The following is a 20,967-nucleotide window of genomic DNA, read 5'->3' as shown; positions in this document are numbered from 1 at the left end:
GTAATATTCTAGCTGAAGCACTTTGGAGAGACTGTTATTGACTAATGTAAAACCACACTATGGAATGTAGACAGATATCAGACTGAATATACATATTATAATATATAATATGTTCAAGGTGCTGTGTATATTTGGCCTTGTTTTCTGTATTTTTCTGTATGTACTGTAAGTCTGTTGATGTTTACAAAGACAGAAGGGTAGCACTTTATGTAAGTACATAAGTACATTCACGCCTTAGGAAGGAAAGTAGCATTTATAACTGGACTTAGCTTGTGGATGTAAGCTTTTAATATGACTAAAACACTTATACACTGAATAGCATATTTTTGAAAGCAAATAAACTGAAGCTTCAAAATGATTTCTCCTTCCTACAAAGTTAACAAGACTGTATTGTTGTTCTGTATCAGTGGTTTGAAGCAAATCGATTGATACAAGCAAGATGTTGTTTCTAGATAATCACAAATAAAGAGCTACTGTTTGTAGATGAATCGGTGCTTGTAGAAGGGTGTGTAGGCCTAGGTTATTGCAGGTCACGCTGACCTACATGTAAGAGGCTTATGTTGTTTGTAACTGTGCAGCCTATATGTTTCTAAATATATCGGAATCGTTTGGTTTGAACAAGTAAAACAATTTTTATAAGCATTTTACGAAATGTCTATGGGAAAATAAATGGCGGATAAAAATCTCTGGTACAGTGCTGAAGCAGGAAGTAGGCGGTCACTTTGCCTCTCTATTTCTCTCTCTCTTAAGTGGAAGTCTACTACTTCCATATTGTAGGCTATGTTTTTGGGAACTAACATTGTGAAATAATACTGAACAATGTGTGTGTTCCCTTTCACACACAAGTCCATGACGGGTAATGGTCAGCTGAGGATTACACCAGAGGTAGATGCAGTTAAAGTCATGTTGTACGTCATTGATAATGCTTCCATTATGATGGAAATACAAACGTGACAATGATGCGGAGAGACAAAGTAAGATGATTATGATGGATTTAACTATGTTGGAAATAATGTGTTTATGTAGCCTAATTCTGCTCATGTCTGCTAATAGTGTGTGCAGATGGAGAGAAGTGGGGAAAAACTGGGAAACCTCTCCCCAAAAAGCAATTTAATAAATAATGATTATTTCTATTCTTTCAGTATTCTTTCAGTAGCTGTATTCGTCCAACCCCCCCCCACGCATGCACGCACGCACGCACGCACACACACACACACACACAGTGCTGACAGGGTGTCTTGCTCTGACAGCCAGACAACTTCCTGATGTGAAGTTTCTTTCGAGATGGCAACACTGTTACTTCTCTGGATACTTCTTCTTTCTTCAGGCCAAATGCAAGGTAAAACTATTATACAACCATGGTATTTATTTTCTACCTTTTGATAGCCTCTGAGAAGAGGAGCAGGACTGCCTGATAGATTTGGAAGTCTGGGTGATGTTGCTCATAGCTCACTACTTTACACTGCAGGAAGTTAGTTTATTGTCTCATTGATCGTCACTTGAATTATACATTTTTCCAGTTTGTCATATCCAATTGGCCGTGAAGCTCATATATAAATCAGAGTGTGTAAACTTTAAATTCATGCGAACATTGGAGTTTTTTTATACTTGACAGCAGACAGCATAAATTATCAGGTTTTAATACTCAAGATGATGCAATGGCATCATTCAACAGAAAAAAAGAGCTTAAGAAGTGCTCTTAAGTGTTTTAAAACTAAAACAGGGTCACCTTTTGTTTTCAGACCTAGACGAGTTTGAAAGATGATCAATACAATCTTTAAATTATGTAAGATACAGGTAACTGGTGAAAGGAAGCAAGGAGTGATGTGCTGTCTACATTTGGTACTGTACATGTTAAAACCACTGAGATATATGAATGGAGAGTGTCCCTATCTCCTCCCTGTATGCTCTATTGAAGCCAAAATCCAGTGAAAATCAGTGAACCAGAGTCTGCGCAGTAGCTCCGTTGATTTAGAACCTCTGTGGGCTCCCCGCCCCTCTGAACTTTCTTATGTAGAGATGCTGTTTCTAGAATGCGCACAGTGCGTTGTGTATTTATACACAGTCTAGCTCTGTAAATATAACACTTTAAGTTGTAATATTTTTTGTCTCGCCAAAAGTAACCAGGAAGAGTCCCACTATGAGATCAGTTTATCAAAATGACGCCTGTACGAAAATCTGATTTTGGTTGTCGGAGATTTCTCCTCCGGGCTGCTGTGCTCTCAGCCCGGACCGGAAGTGGAGGCTGCTCTCGGCCTCACTGGGGAAATTATCCGATCCACTGCTGTGTTGATTAAGCTAGCCAATGTTTCCGTGGCATTTTGATTAACTTTATGATTTAATTCCTTTTGGAGTAAATGTTGGTTTTACAAATCTAACCTTGACGCTTTACGCTACGTTGTTTACTGGTATAGTGTGGGTAGGGCAGCCTGCTGTAACCGTTTGTAACGTTCCATTTAATATAGCTCAGTGGTAACGTTAGCCTAGCTGGCTAGTCTCGTCTCTGTTTACCGTATATCCTTACAACAACTAAGAAAGGAGCTTGTGAAGAAGGAACAGCCCCACAGTCAAAGCATTTCTCTGAGATATCCATATAAAAATGTTTGTTGCTTTAATACCAGAAATAAAACCTCTGTTTATGTGACGCTAACGGGTTAGCGATTAGCTCATGGCTGGTGCTTGCGTACTAGGCCCCATCTTATAAAACACATTTCCTGGCAGTTTGACAACCTGGCAAGTTCTGAAAATATGTGTATATTATTGTGTTATTCCAGCTATCGTTATCGGTTGTTAAGTTATAGTAATATTAAGCCGATAAATAATGAAAAACAGCCGACTAGCGAAAGTGGCTAACGTAGCTGGAGTAACTACTAAAACACATATTTTCTGAACTTACTTCAGTCCCCAACCAACGTTAATTCCTCGCGTGCCTTTCTCAAAACAATGTTCTTTTTATTGCGGTCCATTGATATGTCTGGTAGCCAGCACAGCCACCCCGACCTCCAGGGAGCCACTACCCGTGTTAAGAGCCTCTGCCCCGGGTCCACACAGAGCCACCGTCCAGGCAGCGTTAAGGCTGAATGGGCTACATGCACAACTCCACTACTTCCTGAAATTAGTACAGCTTCTTTATTTCCTGTCATCACTATTGGATGAACTGATTAATGTCAGGTGTGCTCAGGCCCGCGGGAAGTAGGGGTGCTGCAGGTGCTGCAGCACCCCCTAGATTTTTTCAAAAAAAAAAAAAAAAAAAAAAAAATTTTTTTTTTTTTTTTTTTTTTACAAATGTAATTAAAAATATTTTGCAGTGCACTATGTTCCTTTCTTGTTTAAGAATGTTTCGGGAAATGAAAATGTAGCCTATTTAAATAGAATTATCAACAATAACAATCAAGGAAGTTACATGCTTGGCTAGAGAAGAAGAAGAAGCGCGCATGCATGCACATGTTGTGTTGAACCAACCAACAACCAATACGAATTGTTTAATCTGGCAATAAAGAAATGTGAACTTGACATGCTATTTTAATAGCCTACTCAAAAATGCACCTCCCACTATACAGCAAAGAGAGGAGTCAATGTTTCTTGATATATGCCATTCAGATCAGAATAATTAGTCTAGTCATTAAGTTTGCTGATAATATTTCTATCATGTTAAGTCTGTGTCATGTTAACTGGTGCATTCAGAGCAAATAGGGAGATATAGAGCATTATCATTATGCTATATATCTCCCTCTTTGCTCTGAATGAGTGAGAAAAGGAGAAAATACTGAATAATTACATCACAACAGTATCCTAATGTTGATTTAAAATGAGATATTCCTCTAAATATGGCAAAAAAATGTAAAAAAAAACGCCCAATTTTTTTTCGGCGGGGCCCTAGCGGGCCCCACCGAGAGTCCCTTCCTCCCAGCACCCCCTGCTTAAAATGACTTCCAGCGGCCCTGGGTGTGCTGCAGTCACAACAATGATCAGGCACACCTGATTAATCAGTTCATCCAATAGTGTAGGACAGGAAATAAAGAAGCTGTACTAATTTCAGGAAGTAAAAAAGTTGTGCATGTAGCCCATGGATGTATTATAATAGATGTAGCCTATTATGCTCACCCTGCCGTGAAGGGCGCGGGGGTGGAGCGAGGGGCGGGCGCGTCAAATTACGTAAATTTGTTGGGCGTGGTTAGTCGCGAGCTCCAGCAGCCGCTCGCGTTCTGCCTGATTTTTTTTCTAACAGCGGGAGCTTCTCTCCAAACATGGCTGCTTTCGATTCACTGAACCCTGAACACTGAGCTGTGTTTTCACCACATTTCTTGACCCATGTGGTAGGCTATAAACTTAGATTTGCAACTGTTCGTTTTTAGTCATTTCACCAAGTAAATGTGTTGTGTTGAGAGCATGATTGAGAGAGATTAAAAGCAGCACAGAGTAGGCAATCAGGTTCCATGTCGCTGTTCCGACCTCTCGCTGTTCCGACCTCCCCTCTCCCAGCCCCCATGCCTAAACCTAACCTCCCCCAGACCCTAACCCAAAACCTAACCTCTCCCACCCCCACGCCTAAACCTATCCTCCCCCAGACCCTAACCCAAAACCTAACCTCTCCCACCCCCCACGCCTAAACCTAAGGTCGGCTTGGTGACACAGCCGAATTTATGGCAGTGTAGGTCGGACTAGTGGGAGGTCGGACTAGCGGGAGGTCGGACTAGCGCCCGGACCCCGGCAATCAGGGCTGAGAAGTAAAAACGGCTTTCAGTAAAAACAAGTTTGGTGAGTCCTTCATGTGCTGATGTGCGGTCGTTTGAGAGTGAAAGCGCACTCAGTACTACACAGCGTTTCATTGCGACTTTTCACGGGCTGTTCTTCTCACCATTGTACAATAGCTACAATACATGCTGATCACTTTCTGAGTATAATGGCATCAGCCCCAGCGCGAGGTCTGCACGGTGACTACACCGTATGGATGGTGTACAGGTGTGTCTTGTTCGACCGATTGTGGTGGGCCAGTGGGCCAAAAATGCCAGGGCCACTTTTTTGTCCCAGTCCAGCCCTGTCTGCTACCTGACCCGAACCTGACGGGACCTGAGACCTGATAACAATTTGGGCTCAGGTCGGTTAGGCCTTACATTTTAGGCCCGTGCAGGGCTCTAGACTGTACACGCCTTCCAGTACGTTCTTTAGTGTGAGAAAATATCTCGTAGGCTACTGACTGTAAATGTGTTCTTCCATAGTAAACTGCTGCAACCACTAACAGAGAACCTGCACCCTTTTAGACACAATCTCACTTTGTTATTTTGCTCAATGTCCCCCCCCCCCCTCTTTATGGTAATTAATTATTTACACTAAATGGTGCTGTAAACTGTTTCAATGTTTAAGTTTATGCATATGTTGTGATCAAATATTGACTTGGTGTTATATTCGTAAAGTAAAACTAATGAACAAAATGTGATTTTGATCATGTTATGTCTTTTCACTTCACAGGGTCCAGTGATGTGAGGCGTGTGTTTGTGCTGAAGGGAGATCCTGTACATCTGAAAGTCCAGAAACCTGAGCTTCTGAAAGGAAATTTTGATATATCATGGAGATTCAAAGAAAAATCCAATGTAGTAAAATTAAATTATAAAGCAGAACCAATAGTCTCCAGTAGTTACACAGGAAGGGTTGAGTTTTCTACCGAAGATTACTCTTTGAAATTAAAGAATATCCAAGAAGCCGACAGTGGAGTTTATACTGCAGAAATGTCTGGGACTGATGAAAAGCAGTCAGTTGCTGAATACCATGTTACAGTTCAAGGTAGGTTCCTTAAGGTTGCAGACTTTGATAGAGAGTAGTACCTGCTGTCCTGTTTGTAAAAGCCTTCAAACCTCTGTCTTCCAGAGGGAGTGTCTCCAGCTGACCTGACAGTGGACCATGTCTTCTCCAGCTCAGACTCCTGTAACCTCACTGTCACCTGCAGAGCTCAGGACTCTTCCATCAGCAGCACTGTGACATGTGACAAACAAACCTGCACTCAGGAAGGAGGAGAGAGGTCAGAGGTCACCACCACTGCTGCCTCCCTCCGTCTTTACCTGTCCAGTGGTTCTATCATCTGTAACCATAGCAACCACGTCAGCTGGCTCGAGAATAAGACTGAACCCTGTCAAGTCCCTGGTAAGAGAAAGACAGACTGACATGCTGACACTGCAGATTGGAGTTTTAGCTTTTAACATTTCTTAAGGCAGAGCTGCATTGGAGGCACAAACAATCTGATTGGTTGAGTTTAGTTTGTTATGAGAGACACACAACACATGCATGGCTCTATTCTCCCCTTGGCCTTAGGCGCTAAACTGGCCTTAAACACAAAAAAACGCGCTTTACGCCTGCCTACCGCTGACTCGGGAAGATACCGTCATGTTTTTATGCCCCGAAATGCGCTTTACCCTGAAGAGGCGTGGCGCAGTGCCAGAATAGGCCAGAATGGTCGTTTCGGCCTTAAATACCAGCCTAAAGCGATCTTCCCAACCGGCATTCATTTTGCGGTTAACGCTTTTCAAAACCAGGCCTTATTCAGTGCGCCGGGGCCAGTAACCTAGGCCTAGCTACTTCAAAAGTTAACTGTTGAAAATTCGATGTCTGGTTTTGTCACGAGTAGCCTACAGCTGAAGTCCCTCTCGCCATCAAGCAGACAGTGAAGGAAGCATGTTTCTTTATGTGCGCCAAGGGGAAAATGACGGACTAATTAGTGGGAAATGCAGGGCGCGTGCGTAATTAGGCCCGCAGTAGCCCCGCAGCAGAGATGCAGGAGAGATGCCTAACCCTAACCCTATTAGGGAATGCGTCGCACCCAGCCATAAACGCAAATTTAAGGCCAGGGGGAGAATAGAGCCCGCAGTCTTGTAAGAAGCCCCTTGGTCTTTTCTTATCGTCTCATCTGCACAAACTGCATTGTTTCTGTGTGTGATGTGTGATCTCACGGCGCTGAAATACATGTTGTGCTTCGGGGACTCACCACACGATGAAATATCAATCCAAAATGCACATAACAGTGTTTTTGGAAGGAAAATAGACAGTCGGCATGCTGCACATCTACACCACCAGTCCATCCCGGTTCGTTCTCTCCCCTCGGCCGCCCGGCTGTTCGGCTGCCTCTGCCTCTCGTCTTGCCCACTCTGCGTCTAAAGCCTGTAGTTCTTCCTCAGTATATTCTGGTTCAAATATAAGGTTCGGGGTCTTGGTTTGTCCAGTAGTAATCGTCATCATCCTCTCTCACGAAGTCCGCCATGATTAGTAACTATCGCAGTTGTCCTTTGTTTTGATTACATTTGTTTCCATGGTGCTTTGAGGCACTGTGTAAGATCAGTGCGCCCGGTGGCCATGTTTGGAAAGTAGTGCCGCTGTCTATTTTCCTTCCAAAAACACCACTATGTGCATTTTGGATTGATATTTCATCGTGTGGTGAGTCCCTGAAGCACAACATGTATTTCAGCGCCGTGAGATGTGTGTTTTAGTGGATTTTTAACAGCGATACCATTGGCCTCCATTCTATGGCGATAATTACTAACTTCACGACTGTATCTCACTGCATACTGTTTGGACAATGCCGGTGTTATCCTGTTAAGGCAGGGGGTATCTTGGCTATGTGGGGGGGATGTGGCAAATGAGCTAAACTTTAAAAAAAAGTGGTGTATCCCATATAATTCAGGTACAGAAATATCCCACTTAAACAGTGTTACTTTGCTGACATTGTTTAAGGGACATTAAATAATCTCTTATCTTTATCACCCTCTACCAGCCACCAGTAGGAATTACACATCGGCTGCTTGTTAGTTTGGTCAAAAAACAGAAATCAGGGTGGAAAATGAGTTTTGAAAGCCAGACATTTTACCCTTTCATCCCCAGCATGTTATGATCATTTGCTATGAGGCAGCACCATAAAGTAACCGGTATAAAAGTATTCTGAAGTGAAAGTAAAAGCAATGTACTCTGTGTGCTCGTTGTCTTTGTGTGCACATATCTCCTCCCCGCTTCTCAGACTCTGGTGCAGTGCTGTGGCCGTCAGTGCTTGCCTTAGTCTCATGTCTGCTGCTGCTTCCTCCCAACGTGCTCTGAGTCTGTTTGTTCTGTGTGCAGCTGTCTTCTCTCTCCTTCCCCAGACTTCAGCCCAGTGTTTTCCAACCAGCTGCCAGTGGAGAGCAGATCAGAGTTTTAGTTTTACAAACATTTCTCAAAGCAGAGCTGCAGTGGAGGCAGAAATAATTACGCATGGTTAGCCGGGCGGCGCCATCAAACTTGAACTGCAAAAAATAAAACTAGAGACCATCTTGTGATGGGATCACAACAGCCGTGACACCCGCGACTTAAAACGAATGTGAGCCAGGGGCGTAAAGTGTGTGTGTGTGTTTGGGGCCCTACTTATGCCCCCGTTGCTTTATTGTGATGATCTGTGACTGCATCTTGCACGGTTGTGACGCTGTCGCGTTCGCAAAATCTGTCCACAGACATAAACCCCACACGCACGCACACACACACACACACACACACACACACAGACTCACAATCTGAAGACAATACCAGCCTCACGCTGTCGCGGCTGGTAAATGGACAATCTTAGCTAAGACTAGTTTAAACCGGAGGGTAAGCTAGCTCATTGCAACGGGGGCACAGTGGTAAGCGCGGTCGCCTCACAGCTAGAAGGTACTGGGTTCGATTCCCACCTGGGACGCTGTGAGCGCTGATGGAACGCTGTGAGCGCTGAAGGAGTGTGTGCCCGTCCGCATGTCCTCGAGTGCCCAGCGCGCGGGTGGGGTCGTCAAAAGGGCCTTTCTGTGTGGAGTTTGCATGTTCTCCCCGTGCCCCCTGGGGGCTTCCTTCATATAGGAACCCCACACCAAAACATGCAATATCCTGGTTGCTGATGTGGTGCCTCCTCTGGTCGTTAGGGGCGCATGTTCGGGAGGGATGCGAACTCGTTGGAATAGCGTGATCCTCCCACGTGCTATGTCCTACCGGTGAAGCTTCCCCTGTCAGGTGAAAAGAAGCGGCTGGCTACTGCCCATGTCTCGGAGGAAGCATGGAGCCAGTTTCGGCTCTCCCCAGATTGGCAGAGGGTGGAGCAGCAACCAGGATAAATAAATTTAATTAGCACTAATGGGGGATAAAAATGGGATAAAAAAATCGGGGGAAAATATATAAAAAAGCTAGCTCATTGCAGTGCTTGGCTTCATATTCGCTTCTAGTCTCTCTGACCCTTTGCCTTCATCACTGAGCTTCAGTCTAGCACAGCAGTGCTGCAAACTCTTTGACAAGGAAAGTAGCTATTAGCTGCTTCAAACATTTCCAGAAGTTATCAAATGATTTCACATGCTAATTTGCATACATTGGCTACACCAATCCTGCTCTCCCTCTGCTCTTAGTGGTAGCAGGGGTTTACACTGCTGATGGCAAAGGCTGTGCTCAGTCCTCTTTGAGTAGCTAGACAAGCAGCACAAATCAGCATCACCTGTACCGATTTGTCACCAAAAACTTTTGAGTAAACATTAAAGTTTTCCCCAATGGTCAGAAAAACAGGTTATTTTTGTCGCTAATCACTTTTAAAATAAAAACATCACCAGGTCTAGCGTAACAGTCACCAACCAGTCACCTCCAATGAGATTATTGCTGCTTCCAGAGGAGCTCTGCTGCTCAGAAATGTTTGCAGAATTAAAACTGTAATCTACACTATCACCAACGCAGGCCTTCAAGATATGAAGCTACAGTAGCATCTAGCATGCTCTATGATCTGAAGTTAAGTAGGTCTACATTTCCAATCTTCTTTTTGTTTTTATTTACAGATCAAAATCCAGGTGGCACATTGGTCATTACAATTGTGGTGGTAGCTGTTCTGGTCTTTCTATTTATAGTCATAGGATGTATTGTCTTCTTTCTCCGTCACCGAAGGTGTGGAACATGTAAGTCCCAGTGTGCATCATTTCAACACAGAATGAAAATTAGAAGTGTGGAATTTTGCAAGTTTAATCTATGGAGACAGGGAAACATATTTTACGTGAAGATTGCACATGGATTAAGCATACATTCACAGTGATTGTGTATAGTAGGCTAGCCTACATTTACAATAAGTCAGACATTTAAATGAGCTGTGAGTTAATTTTTTTAATCAAATTAAAACACACACACACACACACACACACACACACACACACACACACACACACACACACACACAGAGAGAGAAAGAGATAGAGTGTAATAGAGAGAGAGGGCGAGAGAGAGAGAGAGAGAGAGAGAGAGAGCTTTATTTGTGCAGGTCTAAAGATGTTGTGTAGTGATTTCCATGTAATTTGTGTAAAAGTGGGACTCGTTAGATTTAATTAGTTTTACAGTGTTTAATAAAACAGTGGTGGACTTAAAATGTAGACTGAAGCTAATAATTAAAATCTACTAAACCCATTGGGAATACACAGCCTTGACAGACTGTGTGCCTAACCTGTATGCAGAGTTGTGCGAATAGGTGTTTAATTGTCTAACGATAGAGTAGCTGTTAAGACACACATCTCGAACCAGATCTATCCCTATTTCACCTATATATCTCTTCTCTTTTGCTATGCTTGTTTTTTTTTCAAGTTTGTTGTTAAATTCTGTTTATTGATTGTGCTTAGTTAGACTTAGCTAGATAACTCCTCCTCTGAGACAGGCTTGTGAATTAGGGCTATACAAATAAACTTGACTTGTCTTGACTTACACCACAGCCATCTTCTGTAGGCTATATCCTTCTGTCGAACAAACTATAGTGTTCTCACTTTGTATGAGAAAAATTGAAATTAAGGCTGATTATAAGGAAAGGCAAATTAAGGCAAATTAAAGCAAAATGTCATTACATTGCATCATGTCAATACATGTTACTGTATTTATTTCTAGATGAAAGAAGGAACATGGACAATACAATCTATTTTATTCCTCAGGTAAGACTCAGTTTTTAATATAACTTTAGCCACATTGATGAGGGTGAATTCAGATTCAGATCCCAGTAGCTCACCTGGTAGAGCGCATACCCCAAAGCCTTAGTCCTTCACGTGGCCGACCCGGGATCGAATCCGACCAATGGTCCTTTGCCACATGTTAACCCCACTCTCTCCCCACCTTTCCTGTCTATCTACTGTTCTATCCTAGCCTGATATTCAGACTGCATCGGCAATTCATAAACTAATTTCCTCTTCAAGAAGAGCCAAATCCACAACTGTGGAGTGGCTTCATGGCAAAAATGCCCCCCCCCCCCCCCACCCCTAAAAACAAAAACAAATAAAACAATACCCATTATGTTGTAACTAAGTGCATCAGATCAGCCATTATCAAACCGGTCCATATCAAGGACCCTTAATTTAGTAGTTAGACCCATATTTGATGATTTTCTTTTTAGACTCAAACTCAAATCTGAGAATATTTTTTTATGGTTAGATATGATTTCAAAAGAAAGAAAGATTTGGGATTACAATTTATTTCCAAAATGATAAAAAAAAAAAAATCCAAGTATGATTAAAAAAAGACTCCAATACATTTCCAGTGGCGTTCACCCATGTCAAAATTGTGCACAAATCAACTAGCTAGTAGCAACCATGGATAAATGGCTCAAACGTCCAGTTGCTGTCTCTCTGGATTCAGGTTTAGGGGAGCCCGGTGACAAAAGGAAAAAAGAGGCCAATCCCAAACACTGGCAGTTCAGTGACAATGGATTTATGCTACTCGTACGTCCACCGGGGTTCCTCTGCCTTTCCGAAGCCCTGCCACTCCGAACGTTAACTTCCATTATTCGGACTGGCGGTCGTTCACCTTAGAAGCCGCAATGCCGACCTTAGGTTTAGGCGTGGGGGTGGGAGAGGTTAGGTTTTGGGTTAGGGTCTGGGGGAGGTTAGGTTTAGGCATGGGGGGAGGTTAGGTTTGGCGTGGGGGTTGGGAGAGGTTAGTGAAAAACGGGGAATATAGACCCCCTTTCTGAGTGCCGATATTTCGGAGTGGCAGAACGTCGGAGTGGCAGCACGTCGGAGTGGCAGCATGTAACCCGCTAGTGTTTTCTTTGCTGCGCAAAGAACACACTTGAGTGAGGGGATACTATTGCCATGGCAAAACAGCTCAAGGGGTACATAAGACAAAAAAGGTTGGGAACCACTGATGTACATGATTGATTATTGTATTGGAATAAGGCTGTTGAAAAGTACAAATTCCAAATAACATGTTTCTAACAACATTACGTGTTTTCCTTCAGAATCTCAACAGAGACCAACTTGTGAATCAGGATCAGACAGCTGATGCTTCAGTCACATCTGACACCACCACCACCTACAGCATGGTAGGGCTTCACACAGCACCCAGGGGACCTAATGAGACTAGAGCCAACAACCAGCCGGAGAGCTTGTATGCTTCAGTTAACAAGCCTGCCAGGCCTTGAAAGACTCATCTGAATTCTACAATTTGCAAATTCCACTTTGTTCTAAACTAGAACAGGACATGATCGCCGGCCTCATATGCTGCACGTGCTCAGCTGCTGCACGGCCTCGCCCGCAGCTCACCTGTGCACGGCCTCGCCGCTCCACTGGCATCATGCGCAGTTGAGCAATTGTGCACCGTGAAAGATGTGGGTTTGAGAAATGTCACCTTATGCTGGCTCTGCTTGTCTAAAAATGACCTCAGCTGCAGAGTTGCAGACGGTAATTCTTTATTCTGCGTGTCATATTTGAAGTCAGGTTGTTCCGTTATTTATATTGTACATTATATAGGCTATTCTTCCGCTTATTTAAAATGTCGAATCTGTAGGCTATGTATCTTTTTGAAATACCTTGCTAATAGACATTGTGATTCTGCTTTCTAACCTCAGTATTAAAGTTTTTACCACGTGGTCAATGAATTACTTTTTCAGCGTCCGTCATATGGCACGGAAAGGACTGTTATTTGGGGGGCGCTGGATGAGTTTCACTCTTGTTTCCTGAAGGGGTGGTGTGTTTCAAGACCCCGGACCCTGGGACGCAGCGTGAAACGAGCGCCCCTACATACACAATACACACACTGCAATGCACGACCCACTGCAAACCTAACACCAAGGACTGAAAGAAAATCTATTAATCTGCCAGATATGAGCCAGACATTACAAACGTCAACTTCTGAGTGTAATAATGTTGATACAAAGGACTCTGGATGCTCTGGCTGTGTGGAATTTGTTTGCGGCAACATCTCTGCTCTAGCTGAGGCAGCCCAGCGAGCACAAAACGTTTTTTCAACGTTGATTTTTAGTTTAAATCTGGGTGATATTGGGTCTGAACGTCTAAGACCTAATTTCACCCTCTTTTCAACCGGCTAAAATGCGGTTACAACGTCAATGTGTAAAAAAACACAATTTGGTTAATCATATTGTTAAAACATTTGTTGTAGCTTGGGATAGAGACAATATTGATAGTGTGTGAATTGGCATTTGTCCATTTTATTGTGTAACTGAGAGTTGAAATCTGGTCTACACGAAAACTACATTTCAACGCATTTTATGTCACATGAAATATCATAAATATGGGACTATATAGGCTATGTGGTGCCAGCAAAAAGCTTCCAGGACACAACTATGGTTAATAGTTTAGCGCAATACTATAACATAATGAATTGAGTTCCTGCAGCAACGCGCTTGCGCATGCGCTAGCTACTAGCTGTGACTGACTAGACCAAAGCAAGTCTGCACCGGTCTGCACCAAGTGCGGAACGAGGTGCTCTGGGCACGCTATGTTATTGTAACAGACTGTATACGAGGCTCTGTGTACCCCCTGAGTTTCTGGTGTTAAATGAAGTTACCTCTGAAGCGTACAGCCTACAGACTATAGATGCACACACACACAACATAAATTTAGTCTGTAGTCTCGTACACATCACATAAAATAACTTGTCCTCCCGATCGTTGAGCCTGTGGTATCGTACAATCCCGTGGTCTACAAGTTGTGTGCGAGATAGAGTATATATGTGCCCGGCTCCCTGTAACAGATAAGTAAATGTATAGCTCACTCCATAGAGTGCTGAACGAGGGAGAACATGGTTTGAATCCCGTGTGCAGGGCTGAATTTTTGATCCTGGTGAAATATGGTCTAAATGTGAACGTTTAATCAACGTCTGCAAATAGTCGGTGAAAAAACTTTCACTCTTGAACCTTTCTTGCATGTTTTTTCAACGTTGACCCTAAACGTTTTTTAAACGTCTTTTCAACCTAAAAATGCTCGCTGGGAGGCTGATTGGGGTGGCCGTAAAGTTAGCCGATAAGTCACTTGAAAACGGCTACCTGCACAATTTATCGCCCAGCTCTGCCTCGACATGCCCGGGGAGGATTCTGGATGAATTAGCGAATGTTACTGTGGCATTTTTGGTCGTGTTTTGGCTTTCATTGGCTGCGGGGAAATGCTATGGTAGTCTAATGCCTATAGCCCTGATGTGAGCTGGCAGCGAACAAACTGAACAGTCAAACAATGTTCCAACTTACGCATATTTACGACTGTTACATTATCCACATTCACTTCTCAGTCAGCAGCGCCGACACGTGCCAAATGCGCACACAAGCAGCTATGTTATTGTTAAGATATGAGCTGCAAAGCAGCATAGAAAAGGGGTTCTAAGAGTGACCAGGTTTGAAACCACCACACCAACTCCAGAGAAGGTTTAACAGTTTATTTTTGTACCATCAGACATTGGGTCCTCTCCTTTCTGGATGTCTTGGGAGTTGTCAACTGCCAGAAACAACAGTGCAAGCGAATCCACCTTGATCAATTGGCAGAATGTTGCTCATTCACTCAAAGAGCTCTTAGAATTATCCTCTCTCCCAGATTCTTTTGATCTGTAACATTCCCTGATATGGTGTGTGTGTGTGTGTGAGAGAGATTGTAGAGGTTTATTATTGAGGATATGCTAGTATAAGACTATACTTTCTTCGCCGGTTAAGATCTTTTGGTGCTAGTAAACAGATTCTTCTATTATTTTTCACCTCAGTGATGAGTGTTTTACAGTACTGCAGTACCACCTGGTATGGATGCCTGTCTGTTACCTTAAAATCACAACTACTAAGACAGACGAATATTTGTTCAAAAATGGTTGGTAAACCACTCCATAGTCTATACGAGTCTACATACGTCAACAGTGTATTGAGGTTAGCTAGAAATATTGCCTCAAACACTAATCATGTGCTACATGAAGAATATGAAATCCTGCCTTCTGGCAGGAGATACTTAATCCCAACTTTCAAGAAGGTCAGACTAAGAAAGTCCTTTATACATCAGTCGATCATCGAGGCTTAATCAAGAACATGGCCGAGGGTCAGTGGAACAGTGACCAGTGCTCTCTGTGTGCTGTATGTGTGTCATGTAATTTTGGTTTTGTTTTCTTTGTCATGTGTTTGTGTGTGGGACTGCTGCTGTCTTGCAAGACAAATGTCAGTCTGAACTGACAAAGTGTATCGTATCGTATCGTATCGTATGTGTGAGTATGCGTGTTGTGTTTGGGATGTGGGTGGGGGGTGGTGCATTTCATGTTTTGTTTTTTCGTTTTGTTGACGTGTTCAACGTTTTCAGATCAGCTGACTTTGTGATTATTATTTTTTTTCCCTTCTTCTATTTTTTGTTATGGAAATTGTTGTTTTGTTGAATCTATTAATACATTTTTTTTGATGTGTGTGCAAATGTGCAAAGTTGGTTGAGTCCAGCTCACATTCCAGGCCCACGGCCGACTGGGTCAGGATGGCTCTACACACAGAGGCAGATTAGTAACAGGGCGTAGGCCAACCATGCAGTTGCATCCATTCAGTTTGTCCACCCACCTCAACAGGGCTTGGCTGGGAAGGTCCGCTCTCCTTCTGAACATCATCGGCTCTTCCTCCCACCAGGCTGGGTCCTCAACGAATTAGTCCACTTCACAGAAAAATGGGTTAGTCCAATTCACAATAATTCTTCATTCAAGACTGTTTTCTTGATAAAAACAGGTCCATCTTTTCATTAAAAAGTCAGTGTTAAAAGAGTCCAGGCAACAACTCTTAAAAACGGTTCACTTTCCTTTGCTCAAGGGTTCAGCCAGCAGCTCCACAGCATGTGATGATGACAAGGCTCTTCTCCCAGCCAGTCCGAGCTGCCTGCTTTTATAGGAGACACCACCAAGCAGCACACCAATCAAATCGTTCCATTACTAATCAGTCCCAGATGCTGGCAGCTGGACAGGAGCTCTCCAATTTACATGGGCGGGGTTAATGTCACACACAACCTGAGGGTTAGGAGGACAAACAAGCATGCTGTCCAAGTAAAAACAAGCCCAGTGTGGGTTGGGGAAGTTTCTTCCCCTGTCCTGCTGTGTGTCACATTTCATAACATTATCATGCCCCACACACAGTGCATAGAGTGAGAGAAGAGGAACCGCAAATGTAAACTACAGGTTATCTGAATTTGTGTATCTATGCATACTAGTATTAATAACTATAAGGTAAATGGAAATATATATGAATACATTACACTATCAATCAATCAATAGATTATCTAAATAAAGGTGATTTAAATTTTCTACGTCAGACAGCTTCAACACCATTTCCGCAAATGTCAACACGCACACGAACTAAGCCCACAAGTTCCTGATATGATAGTCTTTGTGAAATCGGCGGCAATGACAATGGCAATGGCAATGCATGCTCCTGTACTTCTTTGGACCGTTTGTCTTCTGCATTCAGCCCAAGGTAAAACTATTTTTGTTAGCAGATTATGCAACAGGAAATGGGGATGGGGGGGGGGGGGGGTGGGGGGTTGTGCAATAGTCAGTTGTGCAGTAGTAAATTTTGGTGAGTTGTTTCTATAATTCCCTTCTACTACTACTATTTTTTTTTTGCGTATGTAGCCTACTGCAGGCACTTTCTACGCGCACTGCACAGGCACAGGCACTTTTTTTTAACCTCTTATCTCTCTTACCATGTCCCTGCCAGCGTCAGGACTGGCTCTCCTATCTTTTTTTATCTTGTTTATCTTTTTATTGCCTCTTCTTTTTTAGTATTTTAACATGCGTTTTATCTTATTTGTATGTACAACTGGAAGCTGCTGTACAACAGAATTTCCCTCGGGATTAATAAAGTATTTATCTATCATCTATCTACTATGACATTTAAAACTGAGAAAATACTGAGATAGAAACATTTTTATTTTTTATTTTTGGCCTGAGTGAAATTTATATGATCTCTCCTGATTCTAAATATAGCAGAATCGCTTGGTTTGACCAAATAAAACTATTTTCATAAGCATTTTACAAAATATAGATGGAAAAATTAATGGCAGATGTAAACCCTTGGTTTGTATGCTGAACGCTATACAAATTATTGAATGAGGCTTGTGTGCTTGGCCTGTTCTCTCTAAAGTTTGAGTTACATTAGTGGAGTGGATAAAACCACATACAATGAGAAAACACTTTCAGATTGATTTAAATTTTAAAATGTGCTTATAAGCCAAGGTACCAAAATGACGCCCATCGATGACAAACTTTCAATTCAAGTGAACATTGATTTACAGCAGGAATAATATTATAATTTTTTCTATATTCAGAGAAACGGGTCGAGTGAAATCAACATCATATAAGGAAGAAAAATACATATATATGTTTAAAACTAAAAGAGGGTTTCCGGTTTCCACATACAAATGGATGGTCACCCATGATAGACAATGGTAGTATTATTAGACTATTTGAATAGTTGCGGAAAAGTGACCATTTCTCTATTGCAGAAAATTCTGTGATGTTGGGTATGACTATCCATTTGAATGTTGAAACCATTTTACGATGTACATTTTTGACTATTACACGCAGATTGTGTGTTAATATAAGTCTATAATTCAGTGAACACAAATAAACTTGAAAAACTCAACGCTTTTTAAATCGTATACATAGCTCAAAAGAACCACACTGGGCTTTCACTCCAAAGACCTTCCCTAAAAAGGTGTCATCTATCTGTAGGCTGTTAAATGTTCTATTTGAGTTATTTCAGTTTTGTTTCGATAGTGGCACCATTCCGGCACAATGGCACAAAAGCATTTCCGAAATCCTAAAAATATTATCCCAAGTTACCTCTTAGCTATAGGGGTATAAGTCTTATAAGAATTATTAATATTATAATAATAGTTGAAAAATAGTTGAATGTGTACAAACTAAGTATATATAAACTACACTGGATTGTAAACACGCTATAAGATATTGCACAGTTGTTTATAGATAAGGAACGTTTTGGGACAGTAATTGCATGGTTATTATTTGTGTGTGTGTGTTTGTGTGTGTGTGTGTGTGTGTGTGTGTGTGTGTGTGTGTGTGCGTGTGCGTGCGTGCGTGCGCGTGCGTGCGTGCGTGTCAGGGGTATATGTGCATGAGGTAGGTGCAATAGGTACAGTGATTCAAGGTAAAATTGATGAAGTAGTAGTAGAAGTATTTATGAGTGTCTTGTGTCCTGTAAACGTAAACCCATGAGGGTTGGGCACCAAGAAGTGCATGACACTTGTATATATATGTATGTGTGTGTGTGTATATATATATATATATATATATATATATATATATATATATATATATATACACACACACATACATATGTGTGTGAGGGAGCACAGAGTTGTGGACCAAGGCAGCTCAGCAGGCAAAGTAATACAAAGTAAATTACAGTCTACCCACTTCTCCAGGGACCACCACTGGTTTCTATTATGTCATATGTATTATTCAGTTTTCATACAATGACAATGACATTGATGAGTTTTATTTTATGTTATCTCTATTCTTTTTACCCATGCCTTCCCTGCAGTAAACCATTATTGTTGAGCTTGTTGTTTTTTCTAAAATTGGTACAACAAATATGGGATGTTGGTGGTTTGAATGTTGGTAGTTTAGAGTCACACATAGCTTCAATTAGCTTGTTTGTTCAATTTGGATTCTAGGAAAAGAATTGGTCAAAAATAAGTACATTGATATCAAAACAAAGAACAGGGAAGGAAACAAACATGTATGCACACTTAAACTCGCAATATGTCAGCTGGGCTGAAAACATAGCTCTTCAAAGCAAAACCTTCCTTAATGCATAACATATTCATACCCCCATTGCACAACTGGGGTCAACAATGACCCCTATTCATTTCCTATGTAATTTCATGCATGGTTGAGGGTTTCTTTGCTATATATTTTGAAAACTATTTATTTAATCATTTAATGTCCCAAGTACTCATTAAATATCACGTTTTTCATTACAACAAATCATTATTTTCATGTTTACTTTGTTACGTTATGAAAAAAAAGTTTTTGCGGTACTACATCAAGTTTCCACACATGGCTCAAAAACGACCCATGTAGACAAGTATGATTAAAAACAAGACAATGAAAGGCTTTAATAATAATTTTGTTAAAATAAATATTTTCCAATGATTTGGACCAAACATTATTTCATATTTCAAATATTTTTATTTGTCACATTGTCACACATCTGTGATCTATAAGCAATAACACTAAAATTGAACTATAGTGTACAATGTAACTGTAGTGTAATATTGAATAGTGGTGAATGTGACAAAAGATTTAAACAAAATCACTTCAGTGCGTATGGGTCACAAAGGACAACTTCATGTTTGTGTTCCTTGCACACAGGCCTGGTGCAATGGGAACAGATGCTGGTGGCTTTTCTGTCCTTGGCACGGGGGCAGATCTCGCATCTCTTCCTCTTTGGGCTCTCCTGTGGCTGGGTGGTGGTGGCTGGGTCTTCTCTTTTCACCCCACATCTTTCCATCGCCCCTGTGACTTTGGAGAGTGGGTGTGCCCTCCAGGCGCCAGCTCTTTCGCGAGCTCCTTGATAAAGAGCCGCCATGCGTGGGGCACACCACCCATGTAGTCAGGGTGGTGTGGAGTGGAGTGAATATGGTGAAGGCATTGAGGGTGGCAACATCCAGCACGTTGTAGCAGAGCATCATGGGCCATCTCCGGGTTCTGCGCTTGCAGGTGTAGTTGCGCACCATTTGGTCCATTATGTCCACTCCTCCTTTTAAACATCAGCTTACCTTAAGAAGAGCAGGATTTATGGTTGTCAACAGCACTTGGGGAAATGTCTGCTGCATCCGTGGCTAACTCCTTCAAAATGACTGACAGTCCCCACCACCCCCCTTATGTGGCACTTTAAATTAGGATCCATGCAAACATGAACTCAATAAATAGTTCCGTCTGTTAAAATTGCATAGGGTGGCTGTCTTTGAATGGGATCCCCCAGCAAAAAGCACTAGTAAAAATAGTAGTAAAACAATTTAACCTAAAAAAAATGTGATTTGTGATGAAAAAACATATATTTATTGAATACATGTGATATTACATGATAACATACATTTATTTCAAAGATATGGCAAAGAAACACTCAGCCTAGCATGAAATTACATAGGAAATTAATAGGGGTCATTTTCTTACCCCAGTTGTGTATTAAAGGGGTAGTGTTACAAGAAATATTATTTTTCAAAAAGTAAAAAAGAGAAAATGAAAGTAAGCATTTGTGATGATCAAAACAAGTTACTTGAGGAATACCTGGAACCCTGGATAATGACATTATTTTTTTTGCAAAGATATGGACAATTTAAACCCTGCGGGACCCCAGTTGCGGGACCCCAGTTGTGTATTAAAGGGATACAGGGATCAATCATACAGTAACATATGAGAGCAATACAGGAACTTAACAAATTACCAGAAGCCCTCCATTTCCCTTTGGCCTGGAGGGAGGGAGGGGTGTCGTTGGGGAAGCCACCTTTTGTTTTGGGACCAAAATTAAATTAAATAAATAAAATCAGACCAAAATGATCAAATACAAATCATTAAATCAATTCTGGAAGCCACGGGTAATCTGGTGAAGGGGAAGCAAGGATTGGAGTGGTGTCTACTTTTGTAACATGTTAAAACCTGAACTCCTGAAGACTTGTTTGCTGTATGAGCTGGAGGCGAGAGACAGGCTTTTGACCCTGG

The 20,967-nt window shown here is 41.9% G+C and overlaps 1 protein-coding gene across 4 annotated transcripts; it reads left to right on the top strand.

The window, feature by feature from the left end:
• Positions 1-880: 880 nt before the first annotated feature.
• Positions 881-12,846, top strand: LOC310792177 (uncharacterized protein). Of its 4 annotated transcripts, none has more exons than XM_083653905.1 (6): positions 881-974; positions 5,470-5,781; positions 5,866-6,138; positions 9,798-9,914; positions 10,882-10,925; positions 12,224-12,846. In XM_083653905.1, exons 2-6 carry the CDS (start codon positions 5,727-5,729, stop codon positions 12,404-12,406), a joined length of 672 nt encoding a protein of 223 aa, XP_083510031.1. In that variant the 5' UTR covers positions 881-974; positions 5,470-5,726; the 3' UTR covers positions 12,407-12,846. The 4 variants fall into 4 exon arrangements, 2 of the variants coding, with proteins under 2 accessions (XP_083510031.1, XP_083510030.1); XR_014553487.1 differs by lacking the exons at positions 881-974; positions 9,798-9,914 and adding exons at positions 1,252-1,339; positions 8,000-9,755; XM_083653904.1 differs by lacking the exon at positions 881-974 and adding an exon at positions 1,252-1,339.
• The last annotated feature ends 8,121 nt before the right edge of the window (positions 12,847-20,967 follow it).

The sequence above is a fragment of the Poromitra crassiceps genome, assembly GCF_964638095.1.
Source record: "Poromitra crassiceps genome assembly, chromosome: 17".
NCBI classification, from domain to species: domain Eukaryota; kingdom Metazoa; phylum Chordata; class Actinopteri; order Beryciformes; family Melamphaidae; genus Poromitra; species Poromitra crassiceps.
Note: the sequence above shows the minus strand (reverse complement) of the source record. Positions and strands in the feature narration are given on the sequence as shown.